Source organism: Bombina bombina, chromosome 3 (assembly GCF_027579735.1).
Source record: "Bombina bombina isolate aBomBom1 chromosome 3, aBomBom1.pri, whole genome shotgun sequence".
Classification (NCBI taxonomy): domain Eukaryota; kingdom Metazoa; phylum Chordata; class Amphibia; order Anura; family Bombinatoridae; genus Bombina; species Bombina bombina.
In genome coordinates this window covers 751,649,804-751,670,409 of record NC_069501.1, presented here as the reverse complement: position 1 = coordinate 751,670,409, position 20,606 = coordinate 751,649,804, and the positions used below count along the sequence as shown (strand labels likewise).

The window sequence follows — 20,606 nt, the reverse complement described above, 5'->3', positions numbered from 1 at the left end:
ATCCTTGCTGCTTTTGAGTGTTCTTATTACTAACTTTACCCTTTATTATCCTGAATACTACACCAAGAGGTACATTTTCTTTCTTTGTAGAATCATAAAATTGTAGATTACAAAACTTTCGGTGTTTTTTTCCCCTACTAGCTCACTGTTAAAGGTATGTCATGTTGTAATGACTTCTGTAAAGTTTAAAATTATTTTTGCTGTGATTTGCACGACAACAACATTTTCTAGGCACAAGCTTACGGTTCAGAGATTTGCAAATCATGTGTTTTTCAATAATTGTGTTCACATCAAGTGCACTACTAAAGCAAGACTGTCCTTTTAAGCTCTATGTAGAACCATATTTTATTGGTATGCTTTACTTAGATCGTCTGTCTGTGGGCCCAATATTCAAAACATCGGCAGATTGCAGATCACAATTTCGGGATATATTTAAAAAAGTGGTCTGAATCTCATTGTGCTGATAAGTGGCGATGTGTCTCCCGTAGGATAGACTGGAGATAACAACTTCAGCAAAAGTCAGCCATTGCCACTGAGCTACGAGGTGCGCTGTCAATAAAGGGTGTTTACACAAAATAAACTGTGCGTTCGTGAAAATAAAAAATGTTTAATGTGTAGTGAAACTTCAAATTATGAAGTATTACTACACTGTATAATCACTAGATTTGTCACACTGAGAAATCTCACCACAGAAAGCAGGTGAGACTGATATGGCTGAAAAGTTATAGCTAAAATGGAGGACAGTGTTTTTTAATATTAGAAACCCACACAATAATTCCCCATTAAATATAGGTTATTCCCATTTAACACCCTTGAAACTCTCAAGGAACGCTTATATATTACAATCTACTTGTTAATAAAGACAAAAACTTCTTATTAAACCATAGGAGCTGTGGATGTGGTATATGAAATATGTAAATACATTGTTTAATGTATATGCATTATATAGTATAATGCTGCGGAATCTGTTGGCGCTCTACAAATACCTGATAATAATATATATATATATATATATATATATATATATATATATATATATATATAAAATAATGAAGAGTGCACTCGCCAGGACTTTTCAGAAGTTTTAATTCCAATGTGTTACACATTGGAATTAAAACTTCTGAAAAGTCCTGGCGAGTGCACTCTTCATTATTTTCTATTTACTTATCTGCTGCACCCTGGGCATTCGAACTGGATTTCTGGAGTGCTTGTCTATCTTGAACTTTTATATATATATATATATATATATATATATATATATATATTTATGTGTGTGTGTACATACATATTTTGCACAAATAAACACATAAATACACTTGTATACACCTATATAGACATGTATACATTCACATATTTAGATATACATTGTGGCCCTTTCCAGTCAAACACTTTGCATTGTACCATATCTCTTTTAAACCCTTGATGATTAGCATTCTTTTAACATTGCCCACAACTTAGAGTTTATGTAAGTGAGGTATTAAGATGGTTAAAAAGATGAAGCGGAAGACAACTAACATAATAGACTATATCTATGGACAATCTATCCATGCTTAAAGGGACAGTAAACCTTAAAAATAATGTTATATAATTCTGCACATAGTGCAGAATTATATAACATTATTTAGGTGCTATAGCCATAAAAGCATTTTTACCGTTTAATTTGCTAAAATACGGCACTTTTACAGACCCGCTCTCTGCTCTCTGCTGAGCGGGTCTGTTATTTTTAGTCAGCGCATCGGGCCAGCTGTATAGTCACAGCCCGGCCCGACCGCGCCATAGCACTAAGTGCAGCTCGCTCCTGTCACAGGAGCGAGCTGCACTTAGTCTTATGGCGCGGTCGGGCCGGGCTGTGACTATACAGCTGGCCCGATGCGCTGACTAAAAATAACAGACCCGCTCAGCAGAGAGCAGAGAGCGGGTCTGTAAAAGTGCCGTATTTTAGCAAATTAAACGGTAAAAATGCTTTTATGGCTATAGCACCTAAATAATGTTATATAATTCTGTCCCTTTAAACCATGGGCATAAAGACAACTTAAAACTCAAAACTATTCCGTAAACCCTTGTCTTCACCTCATAAGATGTCATTATGTTAACCTGTGTACTTCACCATTTGCATGTTTTTTTTCATTTGTTTTGTGATTATTTTTTTTAACTCTTACATTTTACTTCAGGTCTCGGGTTGTGCTCAATATTCTAGGGTAATTTTGGCTTTCCCTTGAGTGCAAATTATAACTTTCAACTAGTAATACTAGCGCTATTTAGCGGAGTTGCAGTACCTATTGAAAGAATAGGTAGCCCTAATGCGATGTTGGCGGCACTAACCCTTCTCTGGTAAATATGGTTGATAAACTTGTAATATCAAGTTGTGCACTAATGTTAGCATTGCCCAGCGATAATGCTTACCGCATCCCATGCGATCATTAGTGCACCACTTGTAATATAGCCCTAGGACAGCAGTGTTTGCAACAATCTATAACATTGCTAAAGACAAATGCATGCTCTTGAGGTCCTATGGGCCAACCTAGGCTTATTTTTCAACAAGGATACTAAAAGAATTAATCTAATTTGATCATAGAAAAAAGCTGAAAAGTTGTCTTAAAGGGATATGAAAACCAAATGTTTTCTTTCATGATTAAGATAGAGAATGCAATTTTAAGCAATTTTCTAATGTACTCCTATTATCAATTTTATCTTTGTTCTTGGTATCTTTATTTAAAAAAGCTGGAAAGTGAACATTTTTGGTTCAGCACCTGGGTTGCGCTTGCTGATTGGTGGCTACATTTAGATACCAATCAGCAAATGCTACCCAAGTGCTGAACCAAAAACAGGCTGGCTCCTAAGCTTACCTTCTTACTTTTTCAAATAAAGGTACCAAGGAAACAAGAAAAATTGATAACAGGAGTAAATTAGAAAGTTGCTTAAAATTGCATGCTCTAGCTGAATCACAAAAGTTTAATTTTGACTAAACTACCCCTTTAAACAACATGTCTGTATGAACCATTAACATTTAATTTTGATTTTACTGTCCCTTTAATTTTGTTGCTTCCATTATTTTTTACTTCAGTAAAATCACCATTTTCTTTTTAAGAAATTTTGAATGTTTAGTCTAAATCAATTGTATATAAAATATTTAATACTCTGAGACACACAGCACTTACATTTTAATTTCATAATACAAGCGCAACACAAGTTTTTGAATGACTGATATACTGTAAGTATTGTGCACTTTTTAGTTCATTATGATTTCTTGTTAACACTGAAACTCTTGATGATTCTTGTAATTTATCTTTAACCAAAAGAACGACCAATATTAAGTTAGTCTATATTTCATTTTAATGTTTCTTCTCATAGTGATATTAATTCAAAACCACATATATTTATGTTCAAGGAAATTCTGTATTAACCAAACTAAAATGACTATGTCTTATTTAGGTTGGTTTTCGATGTCTCATAATTTTTGATTCCTTGACAGGTTACCTTACTCTTATAAAAAAAAAAAAAAAACACAAGCTTCAAACCATAAATACAGCCACTCAACACAGATCATTAATTACTAATCTTGCTGTAAACAGGGAATCAACTTGACATTTTTAAAACCACTTTGTTCTATTGGAAAGCAAACCAGTAATGAATCACATCTATGTAAATTCATGTTATAGAAATCATTTTCTGTTGAAAGAATAATTCCTGTTTAAGCTTGCTCAATAAAAGAGTCCCTATCAAACGTACACTGTCCCAAGAGAACATTAATCCCATGGCTGCTAGAGTGGGCTACAGTGCATTGAGCATTATCATATTTCAGTCCTCTCTGACAGCCAATGGGTTATTTTGTGCATAAAGCACAAACAAATATTTTTACATAAAAAATGTACACTTGGATAAATTAGTTAATAGTAACTACTAATAAGCTTGTATTGGTCACATGAAATCCATAGTGCTTCCACACTGCTTACGGTTTTGCACTTATAATAGTTGGATAATATATTTTGGTCCTAGCAATCATTTTAAAATTATAATCAAGACATTTAATAAATGCAGTCTCACAATCCAGAAATATTCTTTGGACCTCAGTAGAAGCTGGATTAAGAGGATTCGAACACCCAGATGCTGTACTATGGAACACCCAAACACAGAAACTACCCTCACATTTAGGAGGATCTTCTATATCAGAATCCATTGTACAAACCCAGACATTTATATCACAACATTCCAACCTTCTACCCAGATACAATTTGATGAGACCTTTTAGATATCTTCTACAGACTGACGCAACTAAAGAGCTAGATAAATGGGCGAATAAAGGACTCAATAGAGTGGCAGACCTATTAGAAAATAAAAGTTAATGACATACACCCAAATACTAGACAGATTAGCCCCATTAAAACTTCATTGATATATGTATCTCCAACTAGCATTGTCAATACAAAAATTCTGTAAAGATGTAATATCCCAACCGAATACAATTATAGAATCCATGTATAATTCAGGCTCTAGACTTAAACAAGCTATATCTAAAATATATTTGACCATCCAGTTACCCAACAGCAATATTAAATCCCTGATTATGCTTAAATCAGAAAAATAATTAGGGGTCCAATTTGAGAAACATACATCGGACCAGATACTTGGGTCAGTTACTAAGGGCCTTATAAGCGCTGATTTAAGAGAAAACTCAATTAAGACAGCTTTCAGGTAGTACCTTACCCCAGAGAGGACATCACATACATCTCATACAACTACTAAATTATGATACAGAGAATGTGGTGAAAAAGGCACATATAAACATAAGTGGTGGGATTGCTTGAGAATCCAGGAGATTTGGAAACTACTATCAAATTAATTAGTAAACTGTTAGATGAAAATATACATCTCACCATAGGTCAGGCCCTGCTACACGAACACAATCGAAAATTCAATAACACTATTAACACTTTTATCAAAATATTATGTACAATAACCAGAACATGTATAGACAGACACTGGAAAATGGGGGCACCAAGCTGGTTAGAAATTAGAAACAAAATAAGCTCAACTTATAAGATGTATGAATCAGCATCCTGGGAGCTAGACACACGAGAATCTTTCCAGAAAATATGGGTCTATTGGATAATGAAGGGAGATAGTATGACCTGAAGGTCACACAACTATATTTACACTATGTAACATTAAATGAAAATGGTACCAGATATATCTATCCAGATAGTAAGGAAGTTCTTTGCTAATGACATTACATGTCAGTCAATAAGATTTGACTCAACATACACAATTAAAAAACTCTCTATGTCTTTTTCTCTTTCTTCTCCTTTCTCTTTTTCTCTCCACTTTCTTTACTTTTTATCATAACCAGTTTTTTACAGTTTACATGAGTTAGCATTTAAGCAAATGCTAAAGATTATTTAATTGTATGTACTGTTGGGTTACCAGATGGAGAGAGACAACTGAAATAACCTCTTTTTCTTATGTTTGAATCCTCCTGGAGATACCTCATAATGGAAGCGCTGCTTCTTTACCACTCTCAGAGAGAACTGTCTTAGCTGTATGAGATGTATGTATGTATTTCTTAAATGACTGCCCTCTGTGAATTAAGGACTCAACATTTATATTCAATACCCAAAAGATAACGTTGTAATGTAACTTTTATGACCAAACTGTAACCACTGTTTATTTTTCTGTAAACTTGTTCAATTAAAACGATGTAAACATATTAAATGCAGTCTCTTATTTGTTGGTTTAACCAACCAGTAAGATGTAAGTAATTTCTATTGACTGATTTGAATTTTCAAATAGACTAAAAGGGTCAATGACCATTCATTTTGGATCATTTGAGTTAAATCAGCTAGTTGGAATTTAATAAAATGTCAGGTACATATGATACTAGAGAGGAGACAGAACATGGTAAGGACCATAATAGGAGTAACCTATGTAGGAAGATTTCAGTCACTGTACAGAAGGCTTCAGGCAGTGGGTAAAATTGGATACTAATTCTTTCTAGTAAACTGTTTTGTGGGTTGATCACATTTTTAAATGTGTTGTTTATTTCAAATTTTATAAAATTAAGAGCACATTCATTTTGTGACAATTGAAAATAAAAAAAAATGAACACACCTTTCTTGTCACAGTCTTTTATATGAAACTATGAAAAAGCCTTTCTGTTTTTTATCTAGTCACACAAAATATTTTGGTGCTAAAGTAAAAGATTTTCCAAGCTTAATAAAAAAACAAAAAAACAGAACAAATGTAAGCTTTGGGACTAAACTGAACAGTCAAATTGAGTTTACTAAATAATTATTTCAATATCAGCCCTTGTTTACCTGTGTTTTAATGTGACACTGTATAACTTTTATATGCTCATGTGTGACTTTCAAAAATATTTGTTAAGTAGTGAGATATTTGTTGTTGTTGTTGGTTAAGGCAAAAAATGATCAGTCATATTACTGTATAGTTCATTCATTGTAATAGACTTGTAAATTACTAACTTGCATAATGTTCTATACGGAGATAAGTTTGTGTATCTGACAGAAATACTTACTTTAGAAAAGAATATCTGAGATTTTGAGGGGGTTAAATTTTTATATTAATGACTATGAAATAGCAGCTTGACAAATATCTTGGTGGGCGTAGGTGTGTACCTAATGTCTGGTAAAGGAGATACGATTTTTGGTTATATGAATTATGTGTGGATATATATATTTTTTTTTTACTAATTCTCAGCAAGATTTGTCAGTGCTAATCATCAGCAAGAGGATGAGTGTGTATTTGACAGGAGAATATAAAACTGCTATAAACATTTTCATGATGTGTCCCAGGTTCTGTAAGAAGCCTGAATTTCTGAGTTGTAAATATGATAAATGGTTACTCAGAATTGTGCAAAATAGACTGGCTTAAGTATGAGTTGTGCTATTATATGCAACATTATTGCTCTAAGTAAGGCTATTGAGATGGCAGAATGTCTAAAAAAATAACTGACAATACTTCATGAGCTCAATATGTATAGCTAACAGAGAGAAGAGACAGATGTGGTATGAAAGAAAATTTAAAGGGACATGAAACCCAACATTTTCTTTCATGATTCAGATAGAGAATACAATTTCAAACAACTTTCCAATTTACTTATATTATGTAATTTGCTTCTTTCTTTTGTTATCCTTTGCTGAAATGTTTATCTAGGCAAGTTCATGTGCAGCAGAGAACCTAGGTTCTAGCTGTTGATTGGTGGCTGCATATATAAACTGATTGTCATTGGCTCACCCATGTGTTCAGTTAGAAACCAGTAGTGCATTGCTGCTCCTTCAACAAATGATACCAAGAGAATAAAACAGATTAGATAATAGAAGTAAATTTGAAAGTTGTTTAAAATTGTATTCTCTATCTGAATCATGAAAAAAAGATTTTGGGTTTCATGTCCCTTTAAACTCTTTTAGGGATTAAAAAGAAATTTGGCTGAAAGTTGTTTTAAAAAAGCAACACCCACAAAAAAGGGTGATTATTTCAAGTTGGAGGGGGGTAGCATGTTCAATAATTTGTGAATGAACTTTTTTTTTTACAAAAAGAGCAGTTAAATAATTACATGTACATACAATAGAGATGGTTAGGTCTAATTCACCAAAGCACTCTGGTCTGGATAATTCTATTAGAAGTCTCCTCAGTATTATGGGCATTGACATTTTGACCGTAATGTCCCTTTAAATTCAGCTAGTTTAGTTAAGAGTGAGGATTAGCTATCATTTTCACCATAAGAGGCCTTGAATTATTAGAAAAATAAAGATAGAAACAGTTAGAAAATTCACATGTAAATGACAACCATCACAGAAATTTGTGTCTGTATTAGGTATACAAAAGGGAGAGGATGAATTGCTCACCAAGCTTGTTTGTGATCACATCAAACCAATGTCTTATTTGAAAAAATGGGGGGGATTAAAATGTATAATCTCTTACCAGATTTTGCCACCCTTACTTATCAAGGACTCCACTTGACAATGAAATATGAAAAAAGGGGGGGGGGGTGTAGGGGGCGTTGAAGGCAATCCGGATATGGCACAATATATGAGTATTAATTTAGGAAATTTATAATAATATGGAGTTATTCCAAATTATAATTGATAAGTAGGATATTATTAAATCTGTCTGTGGTAGTGGGACTGTGTATATGAAATTAATGGGACCGTGTATGCGAAATAAAATTAATGGGACTGTGTTGGAGAGATCAAATTAAGTGTTCAAAATAAGTGTCATTGACATGTAAGGAAACCGTGAGTGAAGTCCAGTGTGAATTGACTGTGACTTAGTGATTTATAGGCATGTGCCTTTAAGAAACACTAGACACGTGATATATATAATAGTGTTCTCAAATGTAAAGGTTTGGGTGAAAATATATTATGTGATGTTTTATATAGATTTTATGAAATAAAAATTTTTTATGAAATAAAAAAATAGGAGAATAGATATTTCATAAAATCTATATACAACATCACATAATATCTTTTCACCCAAACCTTTACATTTGAGAACACTATTATATATATCACGTGTCTAGTGTTTCTTAAAGGCACATGCCTATAAATCACTAAGTCACAGTCACTTCACACTGGACTTCACTCATGGTTTCCTTATATGTCAATGACACTTATTTTGAACACTTAATTTGATCTCTCCAACACAGTCCCATTAATTTTATTTCGCATACACGGTCCCATTAATTTCATATACACAGTCCCACTACCACGGACAGATTTAATAATATCCTACTTATCAATTATAATTTGGAATAACTCCATATTATTATAAATTTCCTAAATTAATACTCATATATTGTGCCATATCCGGATTGCCTTCGGCGCCCCTTACACCCCCCCTTTTTTCAATGTCTTATTTGAATTATACCAGTAACCTTCATTATGAATATGAATAACTTTGTGTCCAGTATCTGACTTCTTTTGTTAAGGCACATTTTTAAACTCTGATTTGTCAATTTTTTGTTATTATTTATGTGGTAAAAAAACAACAACAACAAAAAAAAAAAAACATGGGAATTCAACGACAAAGTGTTTGGGTTGACAAAGTTTAAGCTTTTAATTTTAAAAAATTAATGATTCTTAAAATTTAGGAATTTCCCTAAGTTTGTAAATTTCAGTAAGAAAATAAAATCTGGTATTACAATCTTTTAATTGTTTTTCTAGCCTTTCTAGAGTGAAATACAGCATCGGAATTTTGCCTATATGTAATTGTTTGAATGATTTCAAATCACTTAATTTCTAATATTGCAAGAATAATTATTTTAATTACTAGATCTGCTGTCCAAAATAAATATGTGAATCATGAATACTGAAAATAAAATATTACACATATCCCACAAGACACTTTTTTGTTCCCACTTTGCATGCATTTGCACAGAGATATCTGCTCCCACTGGGCATGGTTTTAACAGTTAAAAAAAATGCATTTGTTTACTTACCATCAGGATCAAGGAGATTTGCAATTCCCAGGTGTTGCTGGGCAGTGTTAAATGCATGATCCAGCCTTTGTAATGCAGATTCTTGGCAAAGTACGCTGTTCCACTCAAATAAATCTGGTCTGAAAAACAAAGAGAATTTAAGCAAGATAATACATATATATTTATGCATGTTAAAAAAATATATATAATTTAGGGTTAAAAAAAAAGTATCAGTCCATAATATTGGAAACACCCCGATTTCTTAACCATCAACTGCAATTTCTAGCTAGACCTTTTAAGATTTGAAAGATGTAACATTCTTTTAAAATTATATAAGCTATATCAATGTGCTGAATGTTGTTCAGTAAATGTAAAATATATCTAATTAATTATAACAAGACTAGTAGTGTAAAAGCATTAAAAAGTAGTGTTTTTGATATATATATCTGGATATATATATACAGGTATACCCCGCTCATACAGCGGGTTAGGGACCGGAGCCCCACTGTAAAGTGAAAACCGCCTTAAAGTGAAACAAGGCAGTTTTAGCTTTCTTTTCACTTGCCAGTGTGTTTAAAAACTAAAAACATGTTTTAATTAACTTATATTAGGTGTACAATAGTGCTATGTTTAGTTTAACACTCGCACAGCACAGTATTCAATAAATACTGTACCTGTAAAATAGTGACAATTACTGTAGTACAATTTGCCAGAGTATAGCACTGAGACACAGATTGCACTGTAATGCTGTAAACAGAGTGAACTAAGCATAATAAAATGGTGCCAGTCACTTTTCTTGCAATCTCACGAAGATTACAGCACTGTTTTAAAATCCTTGGAGGTTGAACTTCAGCTCCACAAAGCGCTGTATTAGCGAAGCGCTGTAAAGTGAAGCGCTGTAAAGTGAGGTATACCTATATATATATATATATATATATATATATATATATATATATATATATATCCATTTTCATTATTTACTTAAGATTAGTCTTCAATATTTAGGATTTGAGATTGAACTGAAATATTTCTGCAGAACAGTTTCAAAGATATTTGGGTAGAGCTAAAAGCAATTAAAATTGACAGAATGACAGTTGTATATAAATAAAATATCATTAAGGTACCAATATTGCTAAAAGTAAACACATCAAAACATATTTGCAGAAATAAATGTTTTTACTTCTTATGATTAACAAACAGTCTAACACTTATATGTCATAATTTAATGTAGATAAATTTTTTGTATTTAGCAATATTTCCAGTTTGTAAGATAATTACCTTACATCAAGTTCTTTTTCCAATTAAATAACATAGAATAAAGAAAAAAGTTAAAATTCCTGATTCAGGTTTAGCCTTGACTTTTCTTAAAAAAATTAATAAATAAAAAAACAGTAAAAAATATGATTTATTTATTAATAATTGTCAATCACTGGATCATAACATCTGCCATTACAGAATACAGTCACATAATCATTATTCCTTGCCCTGTTTAGACAGGCGATATAACCCCAGCTACCCGCGTCATTTCCAATTGCTAATGTCAATTAAATGAAATTTCTTCTTCCGTGTTCATGTATTAAATTCTTTTCAATCAAATGAACAGCATTGAATCTGGAACCTTGTTATTTTAGTGACTCATTAATATACCTGTAGAGTCTCTATAGATAAGATACAGAGTAATGGAATACATTTTGGGCTAAAAACACCTTTCCATATGACTTGGAAATACTGCAAATCCACTTACGTAAATTGTATTTCCTCTTTTTTCAATGGGACTTGCATAGTGCCAGTATTACGAGTCTGCCAAAAAGTGAGCGGTAGACCCTTTCCTGTCAAGACTGGTACCGCATATTAAAGTCAGTAGTTAAGAGTTTTACACTACAACGCCGTAGCATAAAACTGTTAACTAAAGTGCTAAAAACTACACTAACACCCATAAACTACCTATTAACCCCTAAACCGAGGCCCTCCCACATTGCAAACACTAAAAGAAAAATTTTAACCCCTAATCTGCCGAACCGGACATCGCCGCCACTATAATAAATATATTAACCCCTAAACCGCTCCACTCCTGCCTCGCAAACATTATTTAAATATTATTAACCCCTAATCTGCCATCCCTAACATCGCCGCCACCTACCTACATTTATTAACCCCTAATCTGCCGCCCCCAATGTCGCCGCCACTATATTAAAGTTATTAACCCCTAAATCTAAGTCTAACCCTAACACCCCCTAACTTAAATATAATTAAAAGAAATCTAACTAAAAATTCCTATCATTAACTAAATTATTCCTATTTAAACTAAATACTTACCTGTAAAATAAAAACCCTAAGATAGCTACAAAATAACTAATAGTTACATTGTAGCTAGCTTAGGATTTATTTTTATTTTACAGGCAAGTTTGTATTTATTTTAACTAGGTAGAATAGTTATTAAATAGTTATTAACTATTTAATAACTACCTAGATAAAATAAATACAATAGTACCTGTAAAATAAAACCTAACCTAAGTTACAATTATACCTAACACTACACTATAATCAAATTAATTAACTAAATTAAAAACAATTACCTAAATTAAATTAAATTAGCATAAGTACAAAAACAAACAAACACTAAATTACAGAAAATAATAAACAGATTACAGATATTTAAACTAATTACACCTAATCTATTAGCCCTATTAAAATAAAAAAGCCCCCCCCCCAAATAAAAAAAAACCTAGCCTAAACTAAACTACCAATAGCCCTTAAAAGGGCCTTTTGTGGGGCATTGCCCCAAAGTAATCAGCTCTTTTACCTGTAAAAAAAATTCAAACAACCCCCCCAACAGTAAAACCCACCACCCAAACAACCAATCCCCCCAAATAAAATACTAGCTAAAAAAACCTAAGCTCCCCATTGCCCTGAAAAGGGCATTTGGGTGGGCATTGCCCTTAAAAGGGCAGTTAGCTCTTTTGCAAGCCCAAACCCCTAATCTAAAAAACAAACCCACCCAATACACCCTTAAAAAACCTAACACTAACCTCCTGAAAATCGACTTACCGGGAGACATCTTCATCCAAGCCAGGGGCAAAGTGTTCCTCCAGATGGGCAGAAGTCTTCATCCAAGCCGGGCAGAAGTGGTCCTCCAGACGGGCAGAAGTCTTCATCCAGACGGCATCTTCTATCTTCATCCATCCGGCGCGGAGAGGGTTCATCTTCAAGACATCCAACGCGGAGCATCCTCTTCATCCGACGACTAACACAGAATGAAGGTACCTTTAAGTGATGTCATCCAAGATGGCGTCCCTTAGATTCCAATTGGCTGATAGAATTCTATTAGCCAATCGGAATTAAGGTAGAAAAAATCCTATTGGCTGATGCAATCAGCCAATAGGATTGAAGTTCAATCCTATTGGCTGATCCTATGAGCCAATAGGATTGAGCTTGCATTCTATTATCTGATTTGATCAGCCAATAGGATTGAACTTCAATCCTATTGGCTGATTGCGTCAGCCAATAGGATTTTTTCTACCTTAATTCCGATTGGCTGATAGAATTCTATCAGCCAATCAGAATCTAAGGGATGCCATCTTGGATGACATCACTTAAAGGTACCTTCATTCTGTGTTAGTCGTCGGATGAAGAGGATGCTCCGTGTCGGATGTCTTGAAGATGGACCCCCACCGCGCCGAATGGATGAAGATAGAAGATGCCGTCTGGATGAAGACTTCTGCCTGGCTTGGATGAAGACTTCTGCCCGTCTGGAGGACCACTTCGCCCGGCTTGGACGAAGACATCTCCCGGTAAGTCGATCTTCAGGGGGTAAGTGTTAGGTTTTTTAAAGGGTGTATTGGGTGGGTTTATTTTTTAGATTAGGGGTTTGGGCTTGCAAAAGAGCTAACTGCCCTTTTAAGGGCAATGCCCATCCAAATGCCCTTTTCAGGGCAATGGGGTGCTTAGGTTTTTTTAGCTAGTATTTTATTTGGGGAGTTGGTTGTGTGGGTGGTGGGTTTTACTGTTGGGGGGTTGTTTGTATGTTTTTTAACAGGTAAAAGAGCTGATTATTTTGGGGCAATGCCCCGCAAAAGGCTCTTTTAAGGGCTATTGGTAGTTTAGTTTAGGCTAGGGTTCTTTTATTTTGGGGGGGCTTTTTTATTTTAATAGGGCTATTAGATTAGGTGTAATTAGTTTAAATATCTGTAATTTGTTTATTATTTTCTGTAATTTAGTGTTTGTTTGTTTTTTGTACTTTTGCTAATTTAATTTAATTTAGGTAATTGTATTTAATTTAGTTAATTTATTTATTTATAGTGTAGTGTTAGGTGTTAGTGTAACTTAGGTTAGGTTTTATTTTACATGTAAATTTGTCTTTATTTTAACTAGGTAGTTATTAAATAGTTAATAACTATTTAATAACTATTCTACCTAGTTAAAATAAATATAAACTTGCCTGTAAAATAAAAATAAACCCTAAGCTAGATACAATGTAACTATTAGTTATATTGTAGCTAGCTTAGGGTTTATTTTACAGGTAAGAATTTAGTTTTAAATAGGAATAATTTAGTTAATGATAGGAATATTGATTTCGATTAATTTAAATTATATTTAAGTTATGGGGTGTTAGGTTTAGGGTTAGACTTAGGTTTATGGTTTAATAACTTTAATATAGTGGCGGCGACATTGGGGGTGGCAGATTAGGGGTTAATAAGTGTAGGTAGGTGGTGGCGACATTGGGGGCGACAGAGTAGGGGTTAATAAATATAATGTAGGTGTCAGCGATGTTGGGGGCAGCAGATTAGGGGTCAATAAGTATAATGTAGGTGGCGGCGGTGTCCGGAGCGGCAGATTAGGGGTTAATAATTATAATTTAGGTGTCTGCAATGTCGGGGGCAGCATATTAGGAGTTAATAAGTGTAATATTAGGGGTGTTTAGACTTGGGGTTCATGTTAGGCTGTTAGGTGTAGACATACATTTTATTTCCCCATAGGAATCAATGGGGCTGCGTTAATGAGTTTTACGCTGCTTTTTTGCAGGTGTTAGACTTTTTTTCAGCCGGCTCTCCCCGTTGATTCCTGTGGGGAAATTGTACATGAGCACGTTACACCAGCTCACCGCTGACTTAAGCAGCGCTGGTATTGGAGTGCGGTAATGAGCAAAATTTTGCTCAACGCTCACTACTTGTCTCTTAACGACGGGTTTCTGAAAACTCGTAATACCAACGCTGCAGGTAAATGAGCGGTGAGACAAAAATGCTCGTTAGCACCGCACAGCCTCTAACGCAAAACTCGTAATCTGGGCCTATGTTTAGTAAACTCATTATTATTATTTTTTTATTCCTAACTAGCATTTCTGGGATTGTAAAGTAAAGTATTTTCATCTTTAAGAACAGGATTTCTCTCAGTAATTGCATTTTCTTGATCAGTGTTTTCCATTCTGTCGTATTTGTTTCCAACCACAATCAGACAAAACATGTTCTTTACAGGAAGAGTGAGTTTTATAAATCCTGTTCTTTACAGTGAGTTTTTGAAACCAGCTTAGTCATTAACCTACCTAAAACTCCAGCCTTTGCATTATTACATATTGGGATACACCCTTTACCCAAACATCAAAACTATATAGTTTCGGGGGCGTGCCTAAGCCAGGGCTAAGCATGGACGTGTTTTCCAACGGCTCCGTGCCACATCTACAAATTCACTAAATTTCCTCTAATATCTTGAATAGAGATTTCTTACTTCCTACAGCATATATGCCAAAGAATCAGTTGGGAATCATATTATGCAAGTTTCCTCTCTGAGCTCGCAAAAAAAATAATAATAAGTGTTCCGAAGCAACTGAGGTGGAGAGATGTGGCCTATGTCACCCTGTAATCATTCTCCCCGGTGAGATGTTTAGCCCAGTAAGCTAACTTTTTTCAGCTGTATCTATCCCTAATTTGGAAGCTCTGGACTAGGGCAGACGGCTCAACTATATCTGCTGCAAAGTGCCGTGAGACGAAGATTGCTTTATACCAAAATGGAGGAGGAGGCTAAGGCCTTACTGGAGCTCCTGATCCGTAAACTGGACTACCATTATACCTCCCTTGTGTCGGAGTTAAGATCGAGTGATGCTAGTGTTGCGGAGGAAGATCCAATTAACCGCTCAGATCTAAATCTAACCACCACGTTGGAGAACGGTACCGGAAAATTAATTGAGACTACTCACCCACAAGGGCCATTTTGGGACGCTACAGAAGCATTCTCGAGGCCTATGCATTCTGAGGCTTGGCTCTGCACACCTTCAACTACTGACATGCTACCCGGCAGTGTCGGGCTGATACGGCCGGTCAATGGAAAATTTCATTTAGACTCCGCTCTGTGGACTCTGACTGCTTGCTATGGGGATCCACAGTTTCGGAGCCTTGCTCTCACGCCACAGCTGCACAACGAGCAGCAACTAAGAAGCCTTGTGATGTCCCTCCACATCTTCATGAAGAAGCTTCGCCTTTTAATTCACCAGGCTATCTGGAGCATCAGGAGTACATCAAGGGACCCTGTCTCTATATTTGTTGCTACCGGAATAGGCTAGAGATGAAGTTTGAACCCCAGAACTTCCCAGTGTGAGAAAGCATAACTGTTGCAGACCGGCTTATGTATTAAGTTCGAAGATTAGTTATACCTTTTTTACTGTTATGCTAGGTACCCCCACGTATAAATAACATAGCCATGTTGAAGCTTCCTTATCTCACTGGGATTTTGTCTGGACTATCTCATAGCATAAAAGGACGTTTGCCTGTGGGAACAGTTTCGCCTCCAGGGGTCTATATGTATATATGACTGATTATAGTATTTCCATGGTTAAACTACACCTGCTATCATTGAGACTGTTCAGTTGCAGTAATTTTAGTTTAGATATACTGTCTTAACTACACCTCCCCCTTGCATGCTTTCCCTATATATCTTATGTAGAACGCAGTAATATCAGCAGAATAGAGGTTACGATACTGGCATAATTCACATCTTATAACATTTCTGTCTGTTTAATTAGCCTCTTTAGGCTATAGTTGTTCTAATGAAGCAAACTTTTTGTCTAATCCTGTAACTATGCTATAGGAGGCATGATTACCAATACTCGTGGGCATAATGATCTAATATATCTGCTTTATGTTAGGTTTCATGTATGTGGTCTATACTGGAATTTACTCTACTGCTCAGACTGGGGACTCCTTATCTCTAAGCTAAAGTGTTTTGAAGCTATTTTTATATATGTACAAAGATTTAGTTAAATGTGTTAAGTCCCACATATAGGTATAACTACTGTATTATAAATAAACCTACCCCCTAGTGACACATGGCTATTGCCTGAAGATACTGTAGTACTGGGGGAGATTTCTCTATACCACTAGATCTAACACTTTGATGCCCAAACAACTGGGGCAACTCATAGAAATATTATTTCAGACAAGCCTGCCTCTACTGACAGAATAGAGACATTATTCAGAGACACACTATATTAGATAATGATTATTTAGTGGGTAAATATATAGATATATGCAGGGAAACTGTACCTTACTCAATCATATAGAGCATGAAGAGTATTGCATATCTGTATAAACCATTTTAAAAAAAATAAAAAAAAATTCTATTAACCCCTTAATGACAGAGGACTTACCAGGTACGTCATAGAAAAACATTCCCTTAATGACAATTGACGTACCTGGTACGTCCTCTGTTGTTAGCAGTGCTGGAAGCGATCATGATCGCTTCCAGCTGCTTACAAGGGATTGTAGTGATGCCTCAATATTGAGGCATCACTGCAATCCCTTATTTTGCCCACCGATGCAGAAAGGGCCACTCTGTGGCCCTCTCTGCATCGGACTATGGCGATCAGACATTTGTTGGTGGGTGGGAGTCGCTTCTTTGAGGAGCGTTAAGCATATGCTCCATATCTCTGTAACTCACAGCTCCGTTTAAGCCAATATTGCCGGTTGCGGCCGGGGGGTCGGGGGGCGGGTGCGCGTGCGTGCGCGCGCACGCAAAATATGCCCGAGAAAAAAAATCAGATCAATAAAGATGCATGGGGATCTTCTTTGTTTAGTAAGGGATCTGGGAGGGGGAGGGATGTAGATAATTAAGGGGGGCCAGCTACACTACAGAAAACTAATTTTTAATCTAAAAAAGTTAAAAAAAACTATTTTTGGGGGCAAATTGGGTACTGGCAGACAGCTGCCAGTACCCAAGATGGCGGCAAATAGGTAGAGGGGGAGGGTTAGAGAGATGTATGGGGGGATCAGGGAGGTTGTGGGGTAAGGGGGGATGCAGACTGCAGACAGTATGAAAAAAAAAAAAATAACAAAAAATAATAAAGATTTTTATTTCAGTACTGGCAGACTTTCTGCCAGTACTTAAGATGGCGGTGACAATTGTGAGGTGGGGGAGGGAAGTGTGCTGTTTGAGGGAGGTCAGGGGGGGATCAGGGGGTGGGATGTGTCAGGTGGGAGGCTGATCTCTACACTAAAGATAAAAATTAACCCTACAAGCTACCTAATTAACCCCTTAACTGCTGGGCATATTACAAGTGTGGTGCGCAGCAGCATTTAACTGCCTTATTATTACCAAAAAGCAACGCCAAAGCCATATATTTCTGCTATTTCTGAACAAAGGGGATCCCAGAGAAGCATTTACAACCATTTATGCCATAATTGCACAAGCTGTTTGTAAATAATTTCAGTGAGAAACGTAAAATTGTGAAAAATTTAACAGTTTTTTTTTATTTGATCGTATTTGGCGGTGAAATGGTGGCATGAAATATACCAAAATGGGCCTAGATCAATACTTTGGAATGTCTTCTAAATAAAAATATGTACTTGTCAAGGGATATTCAGGGATTCCTGAAAGATATCAATGTTCCAATGTAACTAGCGCTAATTTTTTAAAAAAAAGTGGTTTGGAAATAGCAAAGTGCTACTTGTATTTTTTGCCCTATAACTTGCAAAAAAAAAAAAGAACATGTAAACATTGGGTATTTCTAAACTCAGGACAAAATTTAGAAACTATTTACAATGGGTGTTTTTTTGGTGGTTGTAGATGTGTAACAGATTTTGGGGGTCAAAGTTAGAAAAAGTGTGTTTTTTTTCCATTTTTTCCTCATATTTTGTATTTTTTTTATAGTAAATTATAAGATATGATGAAAATAATTGTATCTTTAGAAAGTCCATTTAATGGCGAGAAAAACGGTATATAATATGTGTGGGTACAGTAAATGAGTAAGAGGAAAATTACAGCTAAACACAAACACTGCAGAAATGTAAAAATAGCCATTGTCATTAAGGGTAAGAAAATTGAAAAATGGTCCGGTCATTAAGGGGTTAATAATTATTCTCCTCTAAGAGCGTAGATACTTTCACTGTGGCATATATTTGCTGAGTATTTATGTATGACTCTTACAATGTTTATGACAGCTCTCTCAGACACAGAGTCCCAGCCATCCAGCCTGAGTTTAGACAGACACCTGCACGTATCTCCAGTTCCTTCTGGACTCTTTCCTAAGTTTCCTTTTTGACAATTAGATCCTCAAGTTTAATGCCCTGTATGTAAAAAGCTTTAGGGGTAACATATCATAAGGCTAACTTTAATTATCACACAATTTTACTTGCAGATGAGTGTGGTTGTCAGTCAAGCCTTAAAGTTTAATGCCCTATATCTATACTGTCCCACATGTCCTATGCTGTAAGACCAGATTTGATTGTTGCATAATTTCTGTTGCGCACTAACCCTTTAGAGGGTAAAGTTACACCATGTGCACACAGATGAACTAGACCCCACAACTTGAGGTATGAAATTACCAAGATTGTATTGGAACCTTGTTTCTTATGTTACTATATTTATAAGCGGTATATTCTCTTTCAACATGATAATTGCTACTGTAAACCTACACATACATATGGAGCTCTGCACAGGCTTTTAAACCATGGTTAACAGTCTCTGAATAACAGTGTATTCACAACACTTAGGGATGCTATATTGCTTTTTCTATTACGATTAAGAGATTTTAGGTTCCCTAAAATTTTGAGGAGGTACTACTTAGACCTTATATCCTAAGGCTCTCATACGTTACTCAATCACTAGACTAGAGTAGATCTGAACTACATAAGCGTTGATTATTTTGGCCTGTTTGTAGCCCTTACCTCCCTACTTGTGTGTCAGGGATGTGCATATGGTTTAATATAAATAATAGTACCTTCTAACGCTGTCTCTACTACGGCTAAAGCTATATGTTACAATATAAGGCGGAAACGCAGGTTCATTATAAATGGATACCTACATATACCTTAAACCCCTGTATATTCCTGGACTTCTGTTCCAGGATACACAAGTATTTGTAAATACCATTAGCTATATGAAAAATGGTCTTCCTACTAGTTAATCTAGTCATCTCCTTAATAGAGACTTTGACCTTAAGTATTCATATCCTATTTAATATAATAATAAGTCTAATACAGTGTCGCCAGTTGACAAGTACTATTTGTGCAATTAGCAGTAACTAGTATTATAGATACAGCTTGTGTACAGTACCAAGAACTCGTATAAGGCATTGCCCCCCCACACCCCCACACCCCCCCATGTTTGACTAGCGGTGCTTACCCGCTGAATATCCTCCCCCCCCATACCCTGAAGCTATTTGCCTGTCTACCAGTTTTCTTCATAATATCCTTAGTGGCCGTATGGCCTGAGAGTTGATTGCTAACTGGTTAATAATTTATGCTATTTATCATAAAAAAGAGGTTTCATTAGCCTACTTATTGTATACTGTATAATTTTTGAAATAATTTGTTCAATTCTCGCTGTATTTTTCATTTATGATGCGCACAGGCGATTTCTGTTATATGTTTTTTCTTTCTGTAAAACCTCAATAAAAAAAAATATTACAAAAAAAAAACAAACTATATAGTTTCAATATAACTAGAGGCAGCCACCAGCAAAAAAAAACAATAGTTCTGAAGAGACATTTAAAATCTCATTATATATTCCACATAAGCTTAAAGGGACATGAAACACACATTTTTTTCTTTAATGATTTAGAAAGAACATGCAATTTTAAACAACTTTCCAATTCACTTCTATTATCTAATTTGCTTCATTCCCTTGATATCCTTTGTTTAAAAGCATATCTTGATAGTCTCAGTAGCTGCTGATTGGTGGCTGCACATAG

At 35.2% G+C, this 20,606-nt stretch overlaps 1 protein-coding gene across 1 annotated transcript in view; it reads right to left on the bottom strand.

Annotated features, from left to right (window-relative positions):
• Positions 1-20,606, bottom strand: part of DMD (dystrophin) — a 4,487,195-nt gene that overhangs the window by 3,397,682 nt on the left and 1,068,907 nt on the right. Inside the window, exon 7 of the mRNA XM_053707599.1 lies at positions 9,452-9,570. Coding sequence (XP_053563574.1) covers positions 9,452-9,570 — 119 coding nt within the window. The remainder of the gene's footprint in view (positions 1-9,451; positions 9,571-20,606) is intronic.